Source organism: Hyperolius riggenbachi, chromosome 1 (genome assembly GCF_040937935.1).
Source record: "Hyperolius riggenbachi isolate aHypRig1 chromosome 1, aHypRig1.pri, whole genome shotgun sequence".
NCBI lineage: Eukaryota > Metazoa > Chordata > Amphibia > Anura > Hyperoliidae > Hyperolius > Hyperolius riggenbachi.
In genome coordinates, this window is record NC_090646.1 from 648,406,472 (window position 1) to 648,423,532 (window position 17,061).

General features: G+C 49.9%; 1 protein-coding gene across 6 annotated transcripts in view; it reads left to right on the forward strand.

Annotated features, from left to right (window-relative positions):
• Nucleotides 1–17,061, forward strand: part of ZBTB7C (zinc finger and BTB domain containing 7C) — a 187,890-nt gene that overhangs the window by 162,855 nt on the left and 7,974 nt on the right. For 5 of the 6 annotated variants that reach the window (XM_068251389.1, XM_068251390.1, XM_068251385.1 and 2 more), the window contains exon 2: nucleotides 5,741–6,919. In XM_068251389.1, coding sequence (XP_068107490.1) covers nucleotides 5,757–6,919 — 1,163 coding nt within the window. In that variant the 5' untranslated portion in view covers nucleotides 5,741–5,756. Of the gene's footprint in view, nucleotides 1–1,192; nucleotides 1,329–5,740; nucleotides 6,920–17,061 lie in introns of those variants that run through there. The other variant, XM_068251388.1, reaches the window with a different exon arrangement.

The following is a 17,061-nucleotide window of genomic DNA, read 5'->3' on the forward strand; positions in this document are numbered from 1 at the left end:
AGGGGGGGATTGGGGTTAGGCATCAGGAAGGGGGGTTTTAGGGTTAGGCGTCAGGAGGGGGGGGGTTAGGCATCAGGAAGGGGGGGATTGGGGTTAGGCATCAGGAAGGGGTTTTTTAAAGTTAGGCGTCAGGAGGGGGGGGGGTTAGGTGTCGGGAAGGGGGGTTGTAAAGTTAGGCATGGGGGGGGGGGGGAGAATTCTGCATGAGAGTAGGGTTAGGTGAAGTTGTAGTAAAATTTAGTTAATATATACCGGTATTTTATTATGATAATTTACACTTTTTACACTTTAAAAGCGAAGAAATAGATATTACGGACAGTTTTATTAACGAAAACAGGTGCCCATTTTTCCTCACGCCCGCCTTTTGAATACCTTTAAGAGAATGCCCTCCCCGGCCACATAGGGCTGTGTCTGTCACGGGAAATCGGGGACTGGCGAGAGTGGAGAGAGAGGCGCAGTGGTGTAGGTGGCTGCTGGGAGCAGCTGCGGTGTGATATTCTGACACATCTCGTTTCCCATGATCCCGCTGCCTCCGCTGTCGCCCGCTGATCACTGCTGTGTGTGGGAGGCAGGGATAGCGCAGGGGTCCTGCGTCTCTGCATTGATCTTCCATAAGGGAAGAGGAAATATTCACAGCATGAAAATTCCACTGTACAGCCTCCTCTCTGCTAATCCACCGCCTGGCAGAATACAGGGGCGAATGGATGTATTCCTAGCCGAATGCGTGGAGCTGGGACATAGCAAGACATGTGATCTCGTATACTTACCTTTGTCAAATGACCGTTTTGCAAAACCGTTCATTAAGAGCTCCAGGAGAATAGATAAAAATAGCCACTGGACCATTACAATACTTCCTTCTGAAGTCTCATTGGACAGGGTGCTTAATAGGTAGAACGTTCATCATTTATACCATCATTTTTGTATGAGGAACTGAGGAACTGTCGTGAAAATCTTAAAATTTAAAACACATACAAATAAGAAGTAAATTTATTTGAGAGTAAAATGAGCCATAAATTACTTTTCTCCTATGTACCTGTCACTTACAATAAGAAGTAGAAATCTGTCATTACCGACGGATTTTGGACTAGCCCATCTTCTCATTGGGGAGGGGGGGTTCTTTATATTTAAGAGCACTTAGTGAATGGCAGTTGCTCCGTCCAACTGCCAAAATAGTGTGCAGCGAGCAGGGAGGCTGGCCAACATCTTTGTATAAATCTTTTTCAGGGTGGGAGTGTCTTTATAAAGAATAAAGGCCATGCTGAGAATCCCCTATGGAGAGATGGACTAGCCCAAAACCTGTCGGTAATGTCAGATTTCTACTACTTACTGTAAGTGACAGCAACATAGGAGAGAAGTAATTTATGGCTCATTTTACTCTGTGAGAAATTTATTTTTTATTTGTATGTGTTTTAAATTAGATTTAATGTGATTTAAATTTAGATTTTTGCGACAGTTCCTCTGTTGTGCTTCCAAGTTGACAGATTCACAAGCTTCTACATTTATAAATCTTTTTCCAGTCGGCTTTATGCTGGGGTTCAGATCTGGGCCAGGATGCTATCTGCATGGCAAGGCCGGGCCGAGGCGAGAGAGGCTCCAGCCTCAGGGCGCAGTGTAGGAGGGGGCGCAGGGCCGAGGTAGAGGCGAGAGAGGCTCCAGCCTCAGGGCGCAGTGTAGGAGGGGGCCCACAACTCACTCAGCTAGCATTCCCCTATTGTGTTTGAAGCAGAGAGAAATAAGAAAAGGGGATACATGGCAGTGACTGCAAGCCAGATAACTAGAGATTAAGGTGTTGGGGGCTCTGGGGAGCCTATTAGTCTAATAGCAATCACTGTGTAACGGATGGAGTGGGGGGGATGGGGGGGCGCACTTTGGTGTCTCAGCTTTGGGTGCTGGAGGACCTTGTCCCAGCTCTGCTGCATGGAGTTTGTATTTATTCCACGTGTTTGTGTGAGTTTGCTCAGTTTTCTCTCAAATCCAAAGGCGTACAGATAAAATAACTGGTCCTCTTCAAAACTGGGACATTAGACTATGACTATGGTAGGAATTAGATTGTGAGCTCCTCTGAGGACAGTCAGTGAAATGACTATGTACTCTGTAATGTGCTGCAGAAGATGCCAGTGCTATACAGTATAAATAACAATAACAATAATATTTATATAGCGCTTTTCTCCCTGGGGACTCAAATACATAATAATACGGTAGGACATTAGACTATGATCTGTGTCTTTAGTTTCTCTAAAATATACTTTATTTGCTTTATGCAAATTGTTCCGGTTGTGAAATTCAAACACACCCAAAACCAAAAGGCGAGCGTGACAGCCACATGAATAGAATTTGTTCTGTGATGTAATAAAGATTGCAGTCAGTTTAGGTTTGCTGTAAATACCAAAAGGTACTGCATGTATTTATCTCATATTAGAGATAAGCCCGCCCACCAAAAAGGGGCGCTAGGGCTCTGCCGCAACCCCCCCCCACGCCCTTCTCCCTCCTTACTCATGCCGCATGCGCTGTGCACGGCCGCACTCCCCGATGCCCGCACGGCCATGCTTTTGTTATCCATGATGCAACACGGTCACCCAATCGATCTATGTCCCGCTTAAACAGTTGATCCAGCATGCTGGAAAAATCTTAGTTGAAAGGGCTCGATTGGGTGTGCACTGGTAATGAAGTTCGATTTCTGGACAACTGACAGACCCCCAGCCATCTCCCTCCCCAAGTGTTTGTTCCATACATGCACCTTCACCCCCCCCCCTCCCCCGTGACTCGTGGTGAATGTTGCAGCCTCACCTGTCACTGCATGCGGCGGTGATAAATGGAACCTTAACTGAGAGGGATATGGAGGTTTCCTTTCAAATAATACCAGTTTCCTGACAGTCCTGCTGATCTTTTTTGCAGTGGTGGTTGAATCACACACCTGAAACAAGCATGAGCTAATCCAGTCTGACTTCAGTCAGAGCACCTGATCTCCATGCTTGTTGAGGGGCTGTGGCTAAAAGTATTAGAGACACAGGATCAGCAGGAGAGTCAGGCAACTGGTATTATTTTAAAGGAAAAATCCATATCCTTCTCAGTTTAGGTTCCCTTTAACAGGTACAGGCTCAAGCAGTGGCAATTCAAAAAGACATCAGAAACAGGTGGCCAGGAGGCTGAGGGGGTGGACGGGGGTGGACAGGGCTAGGACAGTTTTCAATAAATTTCATGTTGAAATCTATTGGAAATCTGTCTGCAATCTGATCAGAAAGGGATCTATCTCATGGTTGATGTGGTGGCCATTGTCTAATGTATGGCCACCTTAAAGAGATTCTGTATTGTTAAAATCGCACAAAAGTAAACATACCAGTGTGTTAGGGGACATCTCCTATTACCCTCTATCACAATTTCACCGCTCCCCGCCGCATTAAAAGTAGTCAAAAACAGTTTTAAAAAGTTTGTTTATAAACAAACAAAATGGCCACCAAAACAGGAAGTAGGTTGATGTACAGCATGTCCACACATAGAAAATACATCCATACACAAGCAGGCTGTATACAGCCTTAAGGTGCCCATACACTCGTCAGATTGGCAGCAGATAGATAAGAAATGCATCTGATGATCTATCTGATGCGTTTTTAGAACATTTTTTACCAGGATAGAATTCCAATAGATTTCAGTTTGAAATCTATTGAAATTCGATCTGATGGCATTTTTTTGCCATCAGATTTCCATTAAGGCCAATGCAAACTGATAAGCAATCTCATCAGATCGACCTAAATTTTCCACCCTGCCAGTTCGATGGAAATCGATCAAAATCGGCCATCGATCGGTCGATTGGCCAACCGATTTGCAATCGATGGATCGATCGATCGATCGGGATCGATCGGTCGGCCAGAAAATCGGCTGAGTGTATGGGCCCCTTTACTTCTGAATCTCAAGAGATCACTTGTGTGTGTTTACCTTCTGTCCCCAGCTTCTCTCATGCACTGAACATTACAGGCTTCCTGCAGACAGCTCTGCCTATGTCGTTAATTCCTTAGTATGTGACAGACCAGCTCCTTTCACAGCCTCCAGAGGAGGATTTTTATCCAGCTCTCTTCTATCACTGATAAGATAGCAGAGAAGCTGCTGGCTTATGTAAATAAAACACACACTGGAGTGTGCATAGAGGAACAGTTCAACACTAAAGAACTTGGCAGCCTTCCAGACACAGGCCGACAAGTCTGACAGGGGAAAGATACATTGATTTATTACAGAGATGGTTATAGTAGAAAGAGCTGCAGTAAGCCAGAACACATTAGAATAGCTTTAGGAACTTGTAGGATGGTAGAAAAAACGTTGTAATTTTTGTTACAGAGTCACTTTAAAGGAAATATACTCACCTGGGCCTTCCTCCAGCCCCATGCCGGCCTTGGGCTCCATCGCTCTCCTCCTGGGCCTCTCCATTCCTTCGCTGTCTCCACCGGTATATTTTCCAGTCACGGCCAGTCTACTTCACCGTGCATACGCATCATGGCCGACCGTGCCCTTTTTGCTTTCCCGTGGCCCAACAGTACTAACTGCACAAGCGCAGAATGCCCCAGGCCATGGGAGTGCATCAGTGGTGTGCGAGTGGCCGAGCCACGCATGTGTGGTGAACCACGACTGCCCACAACTGGAAAATATACTGGGGGAGACAGAGGAGGAACCGAGGGGCCAACGAGGACCTCTATAGAGCCTACGGCCTGCATGGGGCTGGAGGACCCCACATGTAAATATAAATATTTTAGGTACTCTTTAAGTGAGGTGAAAAAAAAATCATGAGATAAGTTTATGTGAAGCTACCCCCATAATACTTATCATGCTGTGCCCGACATCCTCAAACTCAGTGGTTCCCAACCTGGGGGCGATCGCCCCCAGGTGGGCGATTTGGGTTCTAAGGGGGGGGGGGGTAAATTTGTGGGGGGGCGACAGGAGGGGCCATCAGTATGAAAAGGCAGAAAAAATAAAGTGTCGCAGTGTCACTCGTTTTTAAGAAAATTATGGGCAAAAATATGATATAAAATATGCAAGTGTGCATGATAGAGTTGCGTAATTCCTCAGGGCTCGTTGGTCACGCGCCGCTGTAATGTCAGATATTGCAGCCCGGAAGCAGCCTTCCTCACTGAGTATCGCGCATGCTCAGTGGGAAGTTAGATATTATTTACCTGAAATATCTCCGCTTCCACACCACGTACACTCCCGAAATTTTCAGGGGAGGGAGGGGATCGCCAGATCTAGCTCTGTGTCGAATTGCAGCCCCCGAGCCCCGCTATTTCCTGAGATAGGTTTGCTGCAATCAGTCTCGGGAACCAGCGGGGCTCGGGGGCTGCAATTCGGCACAGAGCTAGATCTGGGGGTCCCCTCCCTCCCCTGAAAATTTCGGGAGTGTACGTGGTGCGGAAGCGGAGATATTTAGGACGTTTTACGTGGCTGCACAATGTAATAGGACGCAGGCTCCTACTGCGCATGCGGGGCTGCACAACGTGCGGGGTTGCAATAGCTGACATTACACCGGTAAGGGAATTGGCGCAAAGTAGTTGAGTCACCAGCTATTTTTAGCTGGCAAGGTCACAGCGCTACCCCCTCCACTGGCACCACCACCTGGCGTAAGGGTATACCGTACTAAGAGAAGGGGGCGACAGGGGTGAGTCGTCTTCCCCTAAGGGGCGATACCTCATAAAAGGTTGGGAACCACTCTAACTAATGGAATGAGGTCGACTGACACAACATTTCTGTTTTGTTTTAGGATCACTTATGAGAACATGGCTGGAACTGACGAGGACCTGATCGGTATTCCATTCCCGAACCACAGCAGTGATATCTTATGCGGACTCAATCAGCAGAGACAGGACGGCTTGCTCTGCGATGTGATCCTTATCATTCAGGATCAAGAATACAGGACGCACAGGTCCGTGCTTGCGGCCTGCAGTCAATATTTCAAAAAGCTCTTCACCACCGGCTCCATGACCGACCAGCCGTATATCTACGAGATAGACTTTGTCAAGCCGGAAGCGTTTTCGGCTATATTAGAGTTCGCCTATACTTCCACCCTTACCATCACCACGGCCAACGTGAAGCACATCCTAGACGCAGCAGAAATGTTGGAGATCCAGTGTATCATCAACGTGTGCCTGGAGATTTTGGAGACGCCAAGAGATGGTGAAGACGAAGACGACGAGAAAGAAGAAGACGACGATGAGGATGATGATGAGGACGATGAGACCAAAGACTTTGCTGATCATGAAAATCAAATGGATATTCAGGACCCCAGCTTCCACCAAAGCCCGCCACCGTCGGATCATCCAGAAGAACCATACCGTGACTCTCCAAAGGACTTGCCAACCCATTACTCCTCCACCAACAGTTCTTCTGGCCACCAAAGTGCAATCAAAGACTTTTCAATCGAGTCGCTGTTGAGCGAAAACCTATATCCGAAAAACAACGTTGTAGACAAACGGCCAGCCATTTCCCATTTTGTACCGGGTTTCTTCCCACAGCTGTGGAACGGGGATCTGACATCTTTCTCTCAGGTCCAAGAGCAGCCCATAGACATCGGCCCTCTGGATCTTGTGATCAAGGACAGGAAAATTAAGGAGGAGGAGGAGGAGAATGTGGAGATACCGGCCCTCCCGTTTCCTCCTGAGTTCTTCAAGGATGTCTTTCTAGAACATTCCTCCAAACATTTTGGGCAGATCAAGGCAGAAATGGACTATAGCGCTTATCTCAGTTTTCTAAGTGCAGCTCACTTAGGGATGTTTCCACCATGGCCTCTGGAGGAAGAGAGAAAGATCAAGCCAAAGTCCTCCCAACAATGTCCCATATGTCACAAGGTGATCATGGGAGCTGGGAAGCTTCCGCGTCACATGAGGACCCACACAGGAGAAAAGCCTTACATGTGCACTATCTGCGAAGTCCGCTTCACCAGGTTAGTAAATAACTAAAAATCTATTGTTTAATTTAAAGCAGACCTGTAACCACCGCCTAGGAAAAAAGTTAGATACTCACCGAAAGAGAGGGAAGGCTTTTGATCCCTTAGAGCCTTCCCAGTCCCCTCTGTGTCCCCTCGTTCCACCACCGGGCCCCATGCTAAGACACTTGTAGCTGTGGTGGGGGTGGGGGGGTGGAGCTAACGTCACTGGCATAAAGGCAACTCAGCGCTCAGTGCAAAAAATGCAAAGTAAAAATGAAAAAAAAAAGTCATTTTTCTGAGTTTAAAGAGAACCAGAGACGAAGCACCCTCATGTATTTTACTATATATATCAATGGTAACAGGACAGTAAACTCCTACCCTGCTCTCTGTTTCATTCTTCTCTGCTAAATCTGCCTGTTATCAGCCCTGATAAGAATCCCCGACTGAGCATTCAGTCTGGCTTTTCCCGGAATGATTATAGCTGAGTCAGCCTTCTGTGATGTCTTTTCAAGCCCAAGCCCGCCCCCTCCTGGCTCTGCTTTGCTGCTTCTAGGATAAATAGCAGCAAAGCAGAGCCACAAGGGGGCAGACTAGGGCTTGAAAAGACATCACAGAAGACTGACTCAGCTATAATCATTCCGGGAAAAGCCAGACTAAATGCTCAGTCCGGGATTCTTATCAGGGCTGATAACGGGCAGATTTAGCAGAGAAGAATGAAACAGAGAGCAGGGTAGGTGTTTACTGTCATGTTCCCATTGATACATTGTAAAATACATGAGGGTGCTTTGTCTCTGGTTCCCTTTAGAAACCATTTTTCCTTTGCATTTTTAAAATCAATTTTCTCAATAACTACAAGGTGTTTTTGAATTTTTTTTCTACTTGTACCCTTATGTAGCAATTTTGGCGACAATATCTTTGCAACTCGGCACAGCTAAATTCGGCACGAAATTACGCGAAAATTGTGCAAAAATTACAGAAAATTACAAATGTTTACAATTACAGACTAAATTATGCTTTTGCCGAAATTTTCGTATTACAATTTTGCATCATAAGTGCGATTTTCGATGTGAAGTTACGTCGATGTGAAATCTGTACTTATCACTAGTCCTGTCTGGTCAGTCCTGTCCAGTTAGTCCTGTCAGTACCGTCAGTCCTGTAGAATCAGTCCTCTTGCATCCGTTCATTCAGTCCTGTCATTCAGTCCCTCCTTCCCTTACCGCAGGGTTCACCCTTCCTGTTCTTCTCATCACCAGTGGGGCAGCCCTGGGGGTCATGACCTGGTGGGCACCAAGCAGCAAAGTAGTCTGTCACCGGCTAGGGATGACAGCCCATCATCCTTTGGGGTGTGCTGGTGCAGACCTGTGCCCACTTAAGACTCCACGCCCGAGGGGTGCCCGCACCAATCACCAGTGCTGGGAACAACAGGACATTGACATACATTTTCTCTAGAGTTGGGCCGAACCTCCGAAAGGTTCGGTTCGCGTTAAAGTTCGCGAACCGCAATAGACTTCAATGGGGATGCGAACTTTGAAAAAAAAAAATAATTATGCTGGCCACAAAAGTGATGGAAAAGATGTTTCAAGGGGTCTAACACCTGGAGGGGGGCATGGCGGAGTGGGATACACGCCAAAAGTCCCCGGGAAAAATCTGGATTTGACGCAAAGCAGCGTTTTAAGGGCAGAAATCATATTGAATGCTAAATGACAGGCCTAAAGTGCTTTAAAACATCTTGCATGTGTATACATCAATCAGGTAGTGTAATAAAGGTACTGCTTCACACTGACACACCAAACTGTTCACTGAACAGAACAGGTATACAGTGGCGGGTTCACTGAACAGAACAGGTATGCAGTGGCGGGTTCACAGTACAGGTATGCAGTGGTGGGTTCACAGAACAGGTATGCAGTGGTGGGTTCACAGAACAGGTATGCAGTGGTGGGTTCACAGAACAGGTATGCAGTGGTGGGTTCACAGTACAGGTATGCAGTGGTGGGTTCACAGAACAGGTATGCAGTGGTGGGTTCACAGAACAGGTATGCAGTGGTGGGTTCACAGAACAGGTATGCAGCCAGGGACAAGCTAAGCCTAACTAATCTTTCCCTATGAGAGAGAGTGTGCAGCAGCTCGCCCTACTCTCACTAATGCAGGCACACGAGTGACCGTAATGGTCGCCGCTGCCTGCCTTTTAGTAGGGGGGGAGTGGCTCCAGGGGCTAGTGTAGCCTAATTGGCTACACTGGGCCTGCTGACTGTGATGTAGAGGGTCAAAGTTGACCCTCATGGTGCATTATGGGGCGAACCGAACTTCCGCAAAAGTTCGCCTGCGGGACGCGAACGCGAACCACAGAAGTTCGCATGGAACCGTTCGCAGGCGAACCGTTCGGCCCAACTCTAATTTTCTCTTGAGCCAAATCTTTTTGATATTCACAGAGCTGACAGCCATCAAAATCAGACATCCTTGCCCATCTGCAGTCAGTTTAAACACGGCCGCCTCCCGCTGGGCTATATACACAGCTGTGCGGTCTGTTTAAACGTAAGCGCCCCATGCTATCCTATATACACAGCTGTGCGCTCTCTCCGGAGGGCCCCACCTTCAGCAGCGCAGACCCCGGCCTCATTATGCGCTATTTAAAATATGCCGAAAATGTGAGCAATGTTTTCCTGCAGCAACAGTGAGCGGTTAAACGATTATGTGGCTCTCAGGATAATGATGGAATAATTGCTTGTGTGAGTAAGGATTTGGCCCCACCACTCTAAACACATCTGAAAGTTTTGTTTTCAGAACCAATTCATAAAGGGATGAGCAGTGCAGCAGAGGCTTCCAGTAAAGTCAGAAAAACAGATTATGGTCCTCCAGTGCCATCTAGTGGCCAAGAATGAAAAGGTTAAAAAAGAGGTTTTATAATTTGTATTGTTTTTTTAAAGAAAACCTGTACTGAAAAAAGTTCCCCTGGGGGGTACTCACCTCAGTAGGGGGAAGCCTCTGGACCCTATCGAGGCTTCCCCCGTCCTCCTGTGTCCCACGGCGGTCTCGCTGCAGCCCCCGGAACGCACAGGCAACAAATCCGACAGCCTGTGCAATATTTACCTTTTTGGGCTCTAACGGGGGCGCTGTTGCGGCTCTTCTGACTGAGGCGAAAATAGCCGATCTTTGTTGGGTCTACTCTACTGCGCAGGCGACTTGCGCCTGCGCGGTAGAGCGGCCCAATGGAGATCGGCTATTTTTGCCTATCTCCGTGGGAAGTGCGGATACTGCGGTGGAGCCAAAAGGTAAATATTTACATCGCTGCCGCTCCAGGAGGATTTTCACCGCCGCCGTGAGACCGAGGAGGACGGGGGAAGCCTCAATAGAATCCGGAGGCTTCCCCCACCCGAGGTGAGTCCCCCCCAGGGAAGGTTTTTTTCATTACAGATTATCTTTAAACAAAGCAGAAATTTTCCATGTCAGGGCTAGTGCACATAAAATCGTAATTGTAATTGCTAGTGCTTAGCGATTTTGCCAAGTGATTTTCAGAGCGATTTTTGAACGAAAGAGCGTTTTTGCACATTGATTCACCTTTTCCTCTGAGAGCGATTTGCTTAAAACGCAAAACGCTAGCGATTTTTAAATCGCTAGGGTTGCTACTTTAATATAGGAATCGTGGAAAGTATTTTCCACTATAGTGATTTGATTTTCTGTAAATTGCAATCTATTTTTGGAGCCATTTTACCTGTGAGTGCTCTTAATAATAAAGAGAACCTGTAACGTTAAAAACCTCCCCTGGGGGATACTCACCTCGGGTGGGGGAAGCCTCTGGATCCTATTGAGGCTCCCCCCGTCCTCCTGTGTCTCATGGCGGTCTCGCTCTGGCCCTCCGAACGGCGGGGATGTAAATATTTACATTCCCGGCTCCAGCGCAGGCGCAGTATCGGCTCTCCACTCGGAGATAGGCGGAAATAGCCGATCGCTGTCGGTCCGCTCTACTGCGCAGGTGCAAGTCTCCTGTGCCTGTGTAGTAGAGCGGACCCGACAGAGATCGGCTATTTTCGCCTATCTCCGAGCGGAGAGCCGATACTGCGCCTGCGCTGGAGCCGGGAATGTAAATATATCAAGCTTTGTCAGGCTTGTCGAGGGAGGATTGCGGGATGCTTTAGGGGTGCCAGCGCTGGATTGCCTGCAGCTACAGGGGAGGGGGAAGCCTCATTGGGACCCTGAGGCTTCCCCCTCCAAAGGATAAGTACCCCCCAGGGGACGTTTTTTTTTGTTACAGAATCTCTTTAACATCGTTTAAAGAAAATTCTTTACATTATGTTAAAAGATGAGCAACTTACTGCTACAATTGTTTGTAATCAACGATCATCATGATGGATCAATGAACAAGCAATCGTTCAGATTCCTATTGCCGTTCACACAAATCCCCGCAATGTAAATATTCATTCGCCTCCGTCATTCGTTTTCGCAGTACACGATTTTGGAGGATGGATCAGGAGATGTCGCCGGAGATTCCCTAATCCATCTTCCGGTCGGTACTCCACTTAAACTAGACCTGAACGAAAACACAGAGAAATGCACCCAGTATGCATTTAGAGAGTTTAGCCTGTCTAATTCCCCCTCATCTGTGACTAATAACATCTGTAATTTGATCTCTCAACTGTGTCAGCTGACTGCCACGGCAGAGAAGCTGATGTGTAAACACAGGATGTTAACAATTACATCTGCTTCCTTTGCACACTTAGCAGAAACGCTAGCATTGTGGAAAATGCTGAATTTTTGCAGCTAGTCTATGGACCGCAGGTAAAAATGCATATGCGTTTTCTTCGCATGAGTTTTCAAAAATGCTAGTTTTGTTCCATAATATGCAAAAATGCATCAAAAACGCACATGATGAAAGTCAATATAAATGCAATGGTATGCATTTTTCACGTTTTCCGTGCATTTTTGTAAAAAAAAAAAATGTTGTGATGTATGTCCGCTTCCTGTTGTTATTTGCATAAAACGCAATTGTAAAACGCATGAAAATCACTGCAGCAGGGACAGGAGATGCCAGGGTCAGATAGGAGAGGCCGGGGGTGGCAGGGAGAGATGCTCGGGTCAGATAGGAGAGGCCGGGGGGGGGGGGGGGGACAGGGAGAGGAGATGCTCGGGTCAGATAGGAGAGGCCGGGGGTGGCAGGGAGAGGAGATGCACGGGTTAGATAGGAGAGGCCGGGGGTGGCAGGGAGAGGAGATGCTCGGGTCAGATAGGAGAGGCCGGGGGTGGCAGGGAGAGGAGATGCTCGGGTCAGATAGGAGAGGCCGGGGGTGGCAGGGAGAGGAGATGCCCAGGTCAGATAGGAGAGGCCGGGGGTGGCGGGGGGGGGGGGGTTGATCACTGCAGCAGGGAGAGGAGATGCCCGGGTCAGATAGGAGGGGCTGGGGGTATCAGGGGAGGTGCTGATCACTGCAGCAGGGACAGGAGATGCCCGGGTCAGATAGGAGGGGCCGGGGGTGGCAGGGAGAGGACATGCTTGGGTCAGATAGGAGAGGCCGGGGGTGGCAGGGGAGGTGCTGATCACTGCAGCAGGGACAGGAGATGCCTGGGTCAAATAGGAGGGGCCGAGGGTGGCAGGGGGGGGGGTTGATCACTGCAGCAGGGAGAGGAGATGCCTGGGTCAGATAGGAGAGGCCGGGGGTGGCAGGGGGGGGGGGGGGGGGGTTGATCACTGCAGCAGGGAGAGGAGATGCCCGGGTCAGATAGGAGGGGCTGGGGGTGGCAGGGGAGGTGCTGATCACTGCAGCAGGGACAGGAGATGCCTGGGTCAAATAGGAGGGGCCGAGGGTGGCAGGGGGGGGGGGGTTGATCACTGCATCAGGGAGAGGAGATGCCTGGGTCAGATAGGAGAGGCCGGGGGTGGCAGGGGGGGAGGGGGTTGATCACTGCAGCAGGGAGAGGAGATGCCCGGGTCAGATAGGAGAGGCCGGGGGTGGCAGGGGAGGTGCTGATCACTGCAGCAGGGACAGGAGATGCCCGGGTCAGATAGGAGGGGCCGGGGGTGGCAGGGAGGGTGCTGATCACTGCAGCAGGGACAGGAGATGCCCGGGTCAGATAGGAGAGGCCGGGGGTGGCAGGGGGGTTGATCACTGCAGCAGGGAGAGGAGATGCCTGAGTCAGATAGGAGGGGCCGAGGGTGGCAGGGGAGGTGCTGATCACTGCAGCAGGGAGAGGAGATGCTTGGGTCAGATAGGAGGGGCCGGGGGTGGCAGGGGAGGTGCTGATCACTGCAGCAGGGAGAGGAGATGCCTGGGTCAGATAGGAAGGGCCGAGGGTGGCAGGGGAGGTGCTGATTACTGCAGCAGGGAGAGGAGATGCCCGGGTCAGATAGGAGGGGCCGGGGGTGGCGGGGGAGGTGCTGATCACTGCAGCAGGGAGAGGAGATGCCCGGGTCAGATAGGAGGGGCCGGGGGTGGCAGGGGGGTTGATCACTGCAGCAGGGACAGGAGATGCCCGGGTCAGATAGGAGAGGCCGGGGGTGGCAGGGGAGGTGCTGATCACTGCAGCAGGGAGAGGAGATGCCCGGGTCAGATAGGAGGGGCCGGGGGTGGCAGGGGAGGTGCTGATCACTGCAGCAGGGAGAGGAGATGCCTGGGTCAGATAGGAGGGGCCGAGGGTGGCAGGGGAGGTGCTGATCACTGCAGCAGGGAGAGGAGATGCCTGGGTCAGATAGGAGAGGCCGGGGTTGGCAGGGGAGGTGCTGATCACTGCAGCAGGGAGAGGAGATGCCCGGGTCAGATAGGAGGGGCCGGGGGTGGCAGGGAAGGTGCTGATCACTGCAGCAGGGACAGGAGATGCCCGGGTCAGATAGGAGGGGCCGGGGGTGGCAGGGGAGGTGCTGATCACTGCAGCAGGGACAGGAGATGCCCAGGTCAGATAGGAGAGGCCGGGGGTGGCAGGGGAGGAGCTGATCACTGCAGCAGGGACAGGAGATGCCCGGGTCAGATAGGAGAGGCCGGGAGTGGCAGGGGAGGAGCTGATCACTGCAGCTGGGACAGGAGATGCCCGGGTCAGATAAGAGGGGCTGGGGGTGGCAGGGGAGGAGCTGATCACTGCAGCAGGGACAGGAGATGCCCGGGTCAAATAGGAGAGGCCGGGGGTGGCAGGGGAGGAGCTGATCACTGCAGCAGGGACAGGAGAAGATGCCCGGGTCAGATAAGAGGGGCTGGGGGTGGCAGGGGAGGTGCTGATCACTGCAGCAAGGACAGGAGATGCCCGGGTGAGATAGGAGAGGCCGGGGGTGGCAGGGGAGGTGCTGATCACTGCAGCAGGGACAGGAGGTGCCCGGGTTAGATAAGAGAGGCCTGGGGTGACAGGGGAGGAGCTGGTGACTGCAGCAGGGACAGGAGATCCTCGGGTCAGATAGGTAGAGGCCGGGAGGGGGGGGGGGTGGCAGGGGAGGAGCTGATGACTGCAGAAGGGACAGGAGATGCCCGGGTCAGATAGGAGAGGCCGGGGGTGGCAGGAAAGGTGCTGATCACCACAGGGACAGGAGATGCCCGGGTCAGATAGAGGCTGGGGGTGGCTGTAGAAGGTCCTGATCACTGCAGCAGGGACAGGAGATGCCCGGGTCAGATAGTAGAGGCCGGGGGGGAGGGGGGGGGGGGGGGCAAGGGAGGTGGTGATCACTGCAGCAGGGACAGGAGATGCCCGGGTCAGATAGGAGAGGCCAGGAGTGGCATGGAAGGTGTTGATCACAGATAGAGAAGTCTGAGAGGTGTTGAGATGAAATAAGAGGCCGCAGACATAATATCTCAGAGCTCATCAGTGTAGGATCACACTTGTGTTCTGGGGAATGCCATGTTCTGAGAAGAGGACATGGAAAGTACATGGATTGAGTGTCCGATGGAAGAGATAAGGAAACCAATACTTCAGTACATCACTGTGAAGCAAGAGGCGCGCCTACCAAATCCTCCATATACAGTCCTGACCCTCCTCTAACTACGCTCACTCTAAAACTCGTAACAAAAAGCAAAAGACTTGAACGTTCCGTAAAGTGTAGCCAAGGCAACCCCACCCCCCCCTCTGGCGTTTATCACATGGTGGCTGTGATTCCACACACGTGACATGTGCGTTACACCACTGGCATGTTAAGCGCAAATGGAAAAGGAGGATGTGGAAGAATGATAGGCACTGCACGGCGGGTGACATAGGACAGGTAATGTATAAATGCACACATGGGGGGAACATTTATACACTAGGGGGACTGATATTACCAGCTGTTATCACCACGGCCCAACATCTTGCAGCATGTCCAATCGATATATGCGATCAATTCTGTCCTGAAATTGGTCGCATCGTCGATCGGGCATGCTCTTGCCGACACCCACGGTCAATCGAACAAGTCGCGTCGAGTAGTGTATGGCCACCTGTAATCTGGCAGTGTGTACATGCAGCACAGCCAGTCTCCTCTCCACACAGATCTGTTTTCCTTTTGTCAGTTGAGTGAGTTTACGTGAAGGTTGTTTACACTCCCCATAAACACGTTTACACAGCGTGCAGGCCGGAAGCCATCAGGAGCTGTGATATGTAGCTCATACAATGAGGTGTATCCTGTGCTTTCATCCTCGACAGACACACAATTGTTCAGCTGCAACTGTTGAATGAGCTGTGCTGTATATAGCGGCTGTGTGAAATAACCTTCTTCTGCTTATAAGCAGCCTCTGGCCTGTTGTTACACGCAGGTAGCAGCTACTGAGAGCTGGATGCAGATGACACACACACGCGCGCACGCACACGCACGCACACACACATGCACGCACACACACACACACGCACACACACACACACACACGACTTGGTCCCAGTGTCCAGTTTCAGCCCACTTTATATTTGAGTTTGGCACCGCTGGGCTAAATGAATAGATGGTGCTGTTGGCGATTCCTTTTTCCAAATACTTTACTACTTAAATGCTTAAAGAGCAATTTAAACCGAAGATTGAACGTCATTCCAATTAGTAGCTGATACCCCCTTTAGAATGAGATCTCGAATAGAGCATCTGTGTGATCGTCTGTGTGTGGCTTATATTGTGGTGAAACCTCTCCCACAGTGTGATGTCATGACCATGGGCCTGACGGTTTTCTGTCTGTGAACCTCAATGCATTGTGGGAAATCATGGATTTTTCCAACTACCAAGTAAGCAGTATCACCCTCTGTGCATAGAACTCTCAGTAACGAACATTCCGTACAGATCACCTGGCAGAACTAAAGATGTCACCACCTGTGATAAATGTCAGAATTTAAATCAGGGAAAGGAAAGATTTTACAATGGGCAAGCACTGGATACTTAATCTATAAATGGATATTGTAAAATAAAAAAATAAAAAACAGAAACAAACACAATTTATGGTAATTCATTGTTATTTTCACTACAGTTCCTCTTTAAAGAAGCACTGTAATGACATATAGAAGAAAGCAGTATATTATTATTATTTAGTATTTATATAGCGCCGACATTTTCTGCAGTGCTGTACAGAGTATATTGTATTGTCAGGATATGTGTCAGGAATATTTCAGGATGCCCACTTTCATGGTAATTTTCCTGGTTCCAGCATCAGAAATACTTCCTATACATTGCTGTATATTGGTATGTAGTCCCGCCCCCTCCCAGCGACGTTTAGCCTAGGCTGTTTAGCTATGAGGAATTTTCCTCCCAGAGCATTATGGGAGACCAGGTATTATTTTCGCTGGATAGTGAATAGTAAATAATATGCATACCTAGAGGAAGTGTGTTTGTAGGTTATCTAGTGAGGAGTACAACTTGGCCAGAGGTCAAAAGCGGGGTGGCCTACATCAGAGTGTATGCTTGTCGGAAGTGAGTTTAGAGGGAGTGTTTAAAGGGACACTTAAGGCTATAAAAAAAAATGAGTTTTACTCGCCTGGGGCTTCCACCAGCCCCCTGCAGCTGTCCGGTGCCCACGCAGTCTCGCTCCGATCCTCCTGTCCCCCGCCGGCAGCTACTTCCGTTTTCGTCAACAGGCGCCGACAGGCTTGAAAATGCGAATGATTCTTTGCGTTCCTGCCCGCAATAGAAGTATAGAGGGTGCTATTGCAGCCAGGAACGTCAAGAATCACTCGCGTTCCCAAGCCTGTCGGCGCCTGTCGCCGAAAATGGAAGTAGCTGCCGCAGGGGACAGGAGGATCCGAGC